General features: G+C 58.3%; 2 protein-coding genes across 2 annotated transcripts in view; one reads left to right on the top strand and one right to left on the bottom strand.

The window, feature by feature from the left end:
* Positions 1-826: 826 nt before the first annotated feature.
* MTHFR (methylenetetrahydrofolate reductase) lies at positions 827-8,643 on the bottom strand. The gene is made up of 11 exons (XM_019541331.1): positions 8,390-8,643; positions 7,153-7,391; positions 6,616-6,726; positions 6,204-6,397; positions 5,329-5,579; positions 4,962-5,096; positions 4,448-4,628; positions 4,077-4,259; positions 2,255-2,356; positions 1,894-2,013; positions 827-1,452 (listed from the first exon to the last, which is right to left on the bottom strand). The coding sequence occupies exons 1-11, from the start codon at positions 8,623-8,625 to the stop codon at positions 1,255-1,257; spliced, it is 1,950 nt and encodes a 649-aa protein (XP_019396876.1). The 5' UTR covers positions 8,626-8,643; the 3' UTR covers positions 827-1,254.
* Positions 8,624-9,233, top strand: part of CLCN6 (chloride voltage-gated channel 6) — a 21,562-nt gene continuing 20,952 nt past the window's right edge. Inside the window, exon 1 of the mRNA XM_019541713.1 lies at positions 8,624-8,853. Within this exon, the coding sequence (XP_019397258.1) occupies positions 8,624-8,853 (230 nt within the window). The remainder of the gene's footprint in view (positions 8,854-9,233) is intronic.

Raw genomic sequence — 9,233 nt, 5'->3', positions numbered from 1 at the left:
TTTCCTGTGCTCTGGTGCCAGAAGCCAGCCATGGCAGGGCTGCTGGGGGTGGAAGGAATCAGGCCCTCACCCTCCCCTCCACTCCATACCCTGCTCACAGATGCGAGCAGGCGCCTTCTGCTGCCATCTCCCCACCCCAGCTCCTCTAAGCGGCTCCAACCTTTATTTATAGCCCTGCCCCTTCCCACCCTCACAGGCAGCCAGAGCTCCCACATGCTGCCTTCATTAAGGCATGCAGCGGGTGGCCAGCTCCTGCCCTGCAGGCTCCCTTCACCACTGAATGGGCTGGTGATGAAGGTACCTGCTGGGAGCAGCTGAGCCCAGACAAGCTCACTGCTGACACTTCCCACCCCCTTCCCTAGTTACGCCCTGCCATTATGTTGGTCTGTCTGAAGGGGGAAATGGGGTGAGGGAATCTAGGCAGGCTTCTCCCCAGGCCTGGAGGGGGGAGACGGAGGAGGGCTTTGGCAGGGACCTCCAGATTATTGGCACCAGCTTCACCTTGGCTATACAGGAGGAGCAGACTGAGCGTGCACTGGAGTGCTCCACACTGACACCCAGGGTTGTCTCCATGGCCCAGCTCTTACCGGCTTGGAAGAGTGCCACGTAGACAGGGCACAGATTACATGTGTGTGCACTCCTGGCAGCTCTGGCATGCAGGCCTTTAGCTGTTCCACACAATGCTAGCGTCTCCATTGACAGGGAGGGTCTTTCGGGTCTTTCTGAGAGACTCCAAACTCCGTCTGCAACCCTGTGTTGTGGCTAAAATGGGCCAGACAAAGCCCAGCGGCACAGGATGGCACAGCCTTCCTCCACACCCCAAGACTGGCTCACATGACAAACCTTTATTACAGGGAGGGCCAGAGTCCTGCTCACTCTCACCAGAGGGGGGCCGGCTGGGCAGAATTCTTTGTCCCAGTCCTGACAAGGTGAGGCAGGGGCTGGGGCTCTGGGTAGCTGAGAGTTGAGCTGAGTCTCAGGGCATGGTCCTTGTGGGTGGCGGGCCCTGCTCAAGCGACCTGTGGAGAGAGCAACCCAGGCCTTGGTGCAGAGGTTGGGTTGGTCCTTGCTGCCACGAGTGCATAAGGGGACAGCAGAGGGCTGGGACAAGTCCACTGTGGGGATGGGGACTGTTGGGGTTCTCTGCAGAGCCTTTCCCTTTGGCGCAGGAAGAGCATGTGTAAGAGGGAATATGGCCGGGTGCCAAATGGGACCACTCTCCTTTGCTGCAGCTGTGCCTTGGCCTGCAGCGGGTCAGCACTGCGTGGGGGCACTGAGCAGCTCGAAGGTGTCATCCAGGACCTGCCAAAGGCAGCTGTCCAGCGGGAAGTCGTTGTCCACAAGGTTGACCAGGTAGTAGTTGTCGTGGATGTACTGGATGATCATGCGTGATGGCGACTCCTCTTCATACAGCTTTGCCCACTGCTCGATCCACAGTGCAAAGGCCTCACCCTGTCAAGGGGGCCAAGACAGAAGGGTGAGGACCCGTCCATGGGCTGTAGCCTCAGCCAGGGCCCCTGAGAATAACAGGCTGCACCAAGAGGAATCCCTCTTGCAGGGCAATGCTGCCTCCTCATGGAGGCAAGAGGAGGCCTTGCTGCTTGTACTCTAAAGCACCTGTGCCCTGTCAGTGTGTCAGGGGCAGGGCACTGGGCTAGACAGAGACTTGGCCTCGACCTGACATGTCAGAGCTACCCCACAGTGCGTATTCCCAGTCCTGGGAAAGGCAAACTGCCTCTCCAGCCTTCTACTGCATAGACAGCAGCCTGAGGTCCTTGCTCAAGCCAGACCGGCTCCTGAAGGCAGGATTCAGTGCATCTCAGCACAAGTGCTGCCCCAAGCGGAGTAGACAGCTCTGCTCCCCCAGCCCTGTGGGTCAAGGTGGGCCCTTACCTTCCAGGACAGGAAGCTCACAGGGTCCACCACAGTTGGCTGGATGATCTCTCTGCCAGGGAAGATGCCCCAGGTGACAGCATTGGGCTGCAAGTCGGGTGCATTGGTGATGTTCTCGTCCTGCCAAGAGAAGGTTGGTCCCATATAAGAAAGAAGGTACAGGAGCCTGCCCAGTCATAAACACACCCAACCTCCCACAGCCCCAGCCAGCATGACCCAGAACAGGGAAGTGCTGCAGGTAACAGCCTCGCCCATCCTGGCTACACAGCCTCCTTCCTACCCCATGGTGCAGCCAGAAGCCCAGCACATCAGCTGGCCCCACCTGCCCCCAAGGGACATGTCTGTCCCATACCATCCTTACCCGGGCATTGACGATGTGGTAATTGACCCGGAGCTCATATTTCCTCAGCACTCGGAGCAGGGCCGTGACAATCTCACTGGAAGTGAAGAATTCCAGGTAGGCCTGCAAGGGTTGGGGAGGAAGCACAGAGCTCAAAGCTGGGTTCAGCCAGTGCTGAGTTGTCTGGGGCCTGACTTTGCAGCTAAACTCAGAAAGACTCTACAAAGAGCAGCCTCCCCCCTGCCTGCCCTCTCAGATGGGCACAAGCAATGCTGTGGGACTGGGGTGGGGGGCAAGGCACAGAGCGGGCATGTCATGCAATATGGCAGGGCTGGGAATGGGCTCAGAGTGCCCAGTCTCTTTTGCCTGACTGCCTCCTACAGTCAGAGCAAAGGGGCCCAAAGTTACCCATTCTGTATTACCACTTGAGCTGTGCTGGGCTAGCGTTTGCAGCTGCCACACCAGCGATCCATGTGGCCGCAAGCAGCAGGCACAGGGTGGGAGGTTGTGTCTAAGAGCCCCAGGCTGGCATTTTTGCTGGGTGGTGCCCTCCCCTGGCAGCCATCCCCTCCTCAGCCCCTTCCCCCTCACAGCAGCACCTCCTTTGTTCAGTCTTCTCTACATGAGCTGACACAGCCTAGCTCCATGTGCCCCATGCTCTGTGCTTTGCTGGCCCACACCAGCGCCCCCCCTCCCATTCCTCCCCAAGCGCCCCTGGATCCATTTTCTGGCCATTGTGTAGGATGATTGATTTCTTTGCTCTTAGGGAAATCTCTGTGGAGCCGCCCTGGCCATCTGCCGGCCCAACAGCTCCAAGCCACCCCAATCCCTTTAATTAGGTTCTTTGTTCCTAGGCGTCACCCCTGCTGGAAGACTGGACCCATGAGGGGTGCATGATGATGAGGCTTTGCAATTCTATAAAGGGGAGAGGTCCCAGGGCTGCGTGGCAAGTGAGGTGAGGGGAAAGTTGCTGCTAGTCGCCAGTGAGAGCAGACCTGCCTCTGAGGTGAAATACAGCCACTGTCTGAACAGCGCACAGCTCTGCTGCTCAGGCCAGGAATGGATGGAGTGAGATATGGCTAGGAGGTTCAGGGAAGTCCAATTACCTGCCCAAGTTGGAACCCAAGACCCACACTGTCTTTAACACCTCCACTCTCTTGGTTGTTAATCTGGCACACATTCCTAAAATGGCACTTCTGACCTCAGCATGTACAGCCACTGGGTGTGTACGGGCCTGGGGAGAAGAGCACCCCCTACTGCATGCCCCCAGAGGCAGGACTTGGCATTGGGCTCGGGCTGTAGGCAGGAAGACGGTCTCTTAAGGCAGGTGTTTGCAACAAGGAAGGAGATCTGGGGCAGAGGGGAAGGAATGAAAGGGAATAAAAACAGCATGCCCTTGACTAAAGGAGCACTGCCAGGCAATACAGGGCTGAGGATAAGAGGTGATGGGAAAGACTGGTCCGCTCTGGGCGGCCTCAAGAAAAGACCTGGTAAACCTGCCTGCCAGTGAGAAGCTCTATCTGTTCAGCTCATCCCGGAGCAAACTAACTGAAAGGGAACTCACTGCTCATCTGTGGAAGACTTCAGATAAAGGGCCCCCTTCAACTAGGATGAGATCCAATGGCTGAAGCCTGAAAATAGACAAACTGAGATAAGAAAGAAGGTGCCACTGATGATGATGAGCTATGGGAGCAAACTCTCAGAGATGGGGGAGTCAAGGCTCTCCATCTTGCTCAGCCATGAGCCATTGGGAGGGAAACTGGAGTTCATGGTGGAAACTCCATAGCCTCCAGAAAGAGAGGCTGTGCTGGTCCTGCCAGGCCTCACAACACGATGTTCTTACCTTCTGGAAGACGTAGCCACCGCTGGGCCCCCAGCCCACGATGGGGTCAGTGGATGGCTTCCCATTGATGTTGGGCTGGGAATTGATGGTCAGGATCCCTCGCCTGTTCACTTTCTCCAGCTCCTTCTTCAGGAGGTTGGTCTCCGTAGCCAGGGGGTCATCATTCCAGGGTAGGCAGGTCACCTGCAGGGAGGGAAATAGGTTGTTGATCACCCTCCCTTCACCACAGCATGCACAGGCCTGAGGTTGGCAATGAGCTCCAGGGAGACCACCTCTGAAGAAGACTCCATGCAGGCCCTGCCAGCTAAGGAGAGCAATCCCAGGTTCCAGCTCTCCTTTCTACAGACCGGTTCCCCCAGGCTGTCACTCACCTTGTGCCCATTCTTATTGTGCTCCCCAGAGATGTAGCAGGTGAACACCTCGAAGACGCTCTCCTCGCTGGTCAGTTCTTCCCCCCACATCTTCAAGAGCTCCTCCCGGGGCGATTTGCTCTTCAGGTAGAAGAGGTAATAGTCCTTTAGCTCCCCGAAGGCTGGGGAGGAAGAGTTGCCCCTGCAAGCCGGAGCAGAAGAGGCTGGATTAATAGGCTGCCCTAGACAGACTGTGAACAGCAAACTAAGAGAAGGGAAAGCCTGCCCACCAGGAGGAGGGAGAGAGCCCAGCCAGGGACCCACAGACCTGCTGTCCCAGTGCAGCTGCCCAGCAGCCCTGCTCACATAGCTCCAAGAACCTGGGAACTGCTGGAACAGTTCCTGTAGCAACACATTGTTGATGAGACTCCAGCAGGACCCCGAGATGAGCCCAGCCCTTTGCGCATTCAGGGTTGCCTGGCTGGTTGCATACCTCACTCCCTCCCACACCCTTCTTCCTACGTTGGTGGCTCACCAGCGGCCATTGGGAAATTCATCCCACTCCTGAGTCCGGTAGATGTAGCTTTTTGGCCTGGAGGCCCAAAAGATGGGCCGGACGTCTTCAACTCTCCTCTTGGGATGGGCACTGACTGCCCAAGGCAGAGGCCGCCTGAAGGGAGAACAGGAAGTAGTAGAAGGGCTTCTCTTTATTGGATCCCCCACACTAGGATTGTAGGTGGTGCCTGTCACGGCATCTGACCTGGATGCACCTTCCCTCTGGAAAGGAGAAAGCCGATACAGCCGGGGCGTCCCTGTGTCCTGAATGGCACCTCCCCCAGTTACAAGAGAGGACCTAAGAGGCTCATACCTTGGTCTGCAAGCCAGGAAAGTTCCCCGCTCACCTGGGATCCTCCTTCCACAGGCCCAAACGCTTGAGAACCTCAGTGGTGGCCACCTCTCGGTTGAGGGTGTAGAAGTGGAGCCCATGGACCAGGCCACTATCCAGCAGCTCGCGGCACATGGACACGGCCAACTCAACCCCGTAGTTCCGGATAGCTGCATCGTTGTCCTTGATGGGCTCGATCACATCCTTGATCTCCTGTGGCACCTCCAGCTTGGACAGCTTCACCAGCTGGCGAAGGGAGTGGTAACCCTGGTGTTGGGAAAAGGCAGGGGGAGGGGAAGGTAGTTCATGACAGGGGGGTTCACAGTGGCTGTGGAAGGATCTCCCTCCAGGCCCCACTTCCTCAGTGGCATAACGAGCCCAGCTCAGGGGAGGGGGCTTTTTCTGAGGCCAAAATTAGGAGCTTTTAAATTGGGACTCCTGGGTTCTGTTCCCAACTTCACCCAAAGTTCTCAGTGCAACTGTGGGCAGGTTACTTTACCCTCTCTGTGCCTCACTTTCCCCACTGTTACAGGAAGCGAGGGCTCGAGAGGCTCAATTGAGGTAGGAGAGGCACCAGGAGCATGCAGCCAGGAGACCTCCCTCCTATTCTACACTGTCCCGAGTGGTGGTTTTAGCATGGAAACTCTTACCAGGAAGAGAGATGCTGTGGCTGGCTTGGTCCAGCCTGGGTGTGGGTTCCGACTGACCCACTGCATAGTGAGGACCTCTGGGGAAAGGAGCAGGCTGGCAGGCGGTAGCACACTTGAGACTTGTCATCTCCACCTCAACGAGCTTGTTCCCCAAGTGAGCAAATTCCCCATTCCAGCCCACCATAGCATAGTTTCTAGGTTTCATAGTTTGATGATGTTTGTCATCCCACCCCGCTCTCACCTGGATTGGGAAGATCCCAGGAACGACAGGGCAGGTGATACCAATGGCTTGACAGTCCTTTAGGAACTGGAGGAAGGTTCTGGACCTGAAGAAGAGCTGAGTGATGATGAAGTCTGCTCCAGCACAGACTTTCTCCTTCAGATACCGCAGGTCAGCTTCATAGCTCTCTGCATCAGGGTGGCCCTTGGGATAGCCTTCAGGAAGAGCAAGGAGACTTGAGCTGGCATGTGGGGCTCCCTCTCACCTACAGAGCACCAAGATAAGTTCTGCTAGGTGGTGAGATGTCCACACCATTAAGACCCCAACCAAACCCAAGCAAGTCGGCGCTTTGTGGCCTGCCAAGAGGCTTGACCAATTCCCCAGTCTCAGAAGACCCCCTGTCCCCAGCCAATGCGCAACAAGACACGTTTACCTGCCACACAGATGTCAAAGTAGTCATCAAACTCACAACGGATATGCTTCACCAAGTCGACAGCATAGTTGAATCCTTCCACCTCCTCCTCCCACTCCTCGCCAATGGGGTCTGAGGGACGAGGGGACACAGGTCACATCAACAGTTCATCCAGCGTGAAAGGGAAGCAGAGCTAGGAGCGTGGCCCACCACTAACAGGAAGGGGAGTTCAGCCTCTGTGACGGCTGGCTCCACAGCTCTGTTCCACCGACGTGCCCCTTGCCCCCACTACTTCCGAACAATATCCAGTTCAATCCTTATTTCCAGCTCCAGCAATGGAAGGAGCCTCCAAACCCTGCATGGCCCAGAAAAGAGTGCAGTGCTACTGTTAACTAACCTTGAGGGGATCAGGCACTTCCAGGGAAGAGAACACAGATTCAGGCAGAGATTTATCCAGCTGGCCTCTATGAATCAAGGCCTCTATGTTGGCTTGTGCCAGTCACCGCCTACCTTGGAAGAGTGGTGACAGGAATGTGTCGTGGGCCTAGGGGTTCTCACCTCCACGCAGCGCCATGATGTTCTTCAGCCCCAAGTGCTTGGCCTTGTGTAGGTATGCCGTGAGCTCCTCTTTGGTTTGGTTGCAGCACGTCATGTGCAGGATGGTCTCAAGGCCACAGTAGTTGACCGCCGTGCTGGCAATGACCATAGAGGATGTCTCCTTATCAGAGCCTGGGTCCCCAGCTGGATGCCAGGTGACATCAATGAAGAGGGGGCCCCCCACTGCCATGCGGTCAAACCTGCAGAGTGTGATGGCAGATGGGGTCTGGCATGAGACCATGGGGATTGACTCATATCTGGGAGTTTGTGCTTGCTGCCAGGGGGGATGAAGGCTGACAGGACATGATCAGCGCAGCTTAAGAGGGGCTGAAGTGAGTGACAGCAAGAGGGACCAGAAGAAATTATAAGGGGCCCCAAGGACCCAACAGACCCACACCATTGAAGGGACAGTGCTCAAGGAAGTCAAAGGGCGCAGCCAGGGATTGCAGGAAATCTAGGCCTGTCTTCCAGGATAAGCCCTTAATAGAGAGGAGGCTTCGCTCAGGGAGTACCTGGGGGTTGCAAGACCTAAAGGCAAGGCTAGGGTAGAGAGCATGATGGGGATTATGGAGGACCTGCCTCTTCTGCAGGGGGCCGTGACAAGGGGAAGATGAACTGAGACATCTCACACAGCTCTGGGTTTCCAAGATTGGGCTGCTGTGGGAGGCCGCAACTCCCCTGCCCAATGCCCATCACACCAGGCTGGCTTTTGGGCTCGGCTTTCTGAGCAGCTTGTGGATGATGACGGCTGAGACACAGATATCTGGTTTGTAAGCCAAATTGTTCCATCTGGGTGAAGTGTGAACAGAGACACGCTTCACAACCAGGAGCAAGGGACAGGAAGTCTGCAGTGCCTGTAACCGCAGCCCTACACACAGCCCCTCGCCCTGGGGAAAACGGCAGAGAGCAGCACAGTGCTGGACATCAGAGGTCCGGATGCCTCGAGAGACACACAGGGTGTGCAGGTCCAGGGACGTGGACCGCACTGGTCCTAACCTCTCTCTACCCGGCAGGGGCCACTCTGTCTCAGCACGAGCAGGTAAACACCCCCCTTCCCTGGCAGCCCCAGCGTGGCACTCCCAGGGGGTCCCAAAGGTCCACCTCCCTCCTCAGCAGAAAGGACACAGCCCCCTTCCCGGCTCCTTTGCCTGGATGGGAGGCGGGCTCTTTCCCCTGCCCTGCCTCCTGGGGGTCACACCTGGAGATGAGGTTGACAGCGGCGTTGGCAGTGCGCGGGGGGAAGAACTCCAGCGAGAACCACCTGTCCCCGGCCTCCTGCCGCCGGCGCATCTTCTCCCGCAGGCGCTCGTGGCGCTCGGCGTCCAGCACGGGGGTGGAGCATCGCGAGCTGTCCTTGGAGCTCTCGCCCCCGCTGCTGCTCCCGCCGTCCGACCGGGAGCCGGAGCTGCCGCTGCTGGGACTCTCGTTGACCATGGCGCGATCTCTGGGAAGGGCAGAGGCGGCGTCACTGCCCGGGGGGCTGGGGACTGGCCGAGCTGCCCCGCCCCTGCGCCTGGCTTTGCTAGGAGCCCAGCGCCCGGGAAGGCTGCGCCTGCAGGAGCTCAGACGGGCGCGGAGCTACGCCAAGGCCCCGATACCCCCGGTGCCGCCCTGCCCCCGGCCCACGAGCGAGCAGGCCGATGCTTCGCAGCCTGCGCCAGCGTGGGTGCCCGCGAGGCGCCGACGGCCTGGTCTCGCCGTGCCAGCCAAGCCCAGCCTCCTGCCAGCGCAGCCCGTGCAAAGAGCAGCCGCGTCGCTGTTTGCTCATGAGCGCAGCAGTTCCTAAAATAGCGCAGAGGGCAAAGGGGAAGGGAAATGTCCCCGCAGCTGGCCGGGCATCCCCGCCGGGCCCTGCCCGTGGGCCCCCGGCCGGGCCAGGAGCCTCCCGGGGCCGATGGAAAGCAATGGCTGCGCAGGGGCTGCGCAGCGCGATCCAGGACCTGACATGACAGCGTGCCGGGGAGATCCCCCCGGGGCCGCTCGGCGGAGCTGGCAACGCGGGGCTGCACAAGCCTGGCCCCCGCCCGCGCCTGCACCCCTGC

Source organism: Crocodylus porosus, unplaced genomic scaffold (assembly GCF_001723895.1).
Source record: "Crocodylus porosus isolate Cpor-Errol unplaced genomic scaffold, CroPor_comp1, whole genome shotgun sequence".
NCBI lineage: Eukaryota > Metazoa > Chordata > Crocodylia > Crocodylidae > Crocodylus > Crocodylus porosus.
The sequence above is the reverse complement of the archived record's forward strand: the minus strand, read 5'-3'. Positions and strand labels throughout refer to the sequence as shown.

Excerpts from the sequence above, each read along its gene's own strand:
- MTHFR (XM_019541331.1), bottom strand. The coding sequence starts at position 8,625 with ATGGTCAACGAGAGTCCCAGCAGCGGCAGCTCCGGCTCCCGGTCGGAC. Across the intron at positions 5,097-5,328 it reads CTGTGGAAGGAGGATCCCAG|GCGGCCTCTGCCTTGGGCAG; the intron begins GTGAGCGGGGAA and ends TTCTCCCTTCAG. Across the intron at positions 2,357-4,076 it reads GTGGCTACGTCTTCCAGAAG|GCCTACCTGGAATTCTTCAC; the intron begins GTAAGAACATCG and ends CAACCCTTGCAG.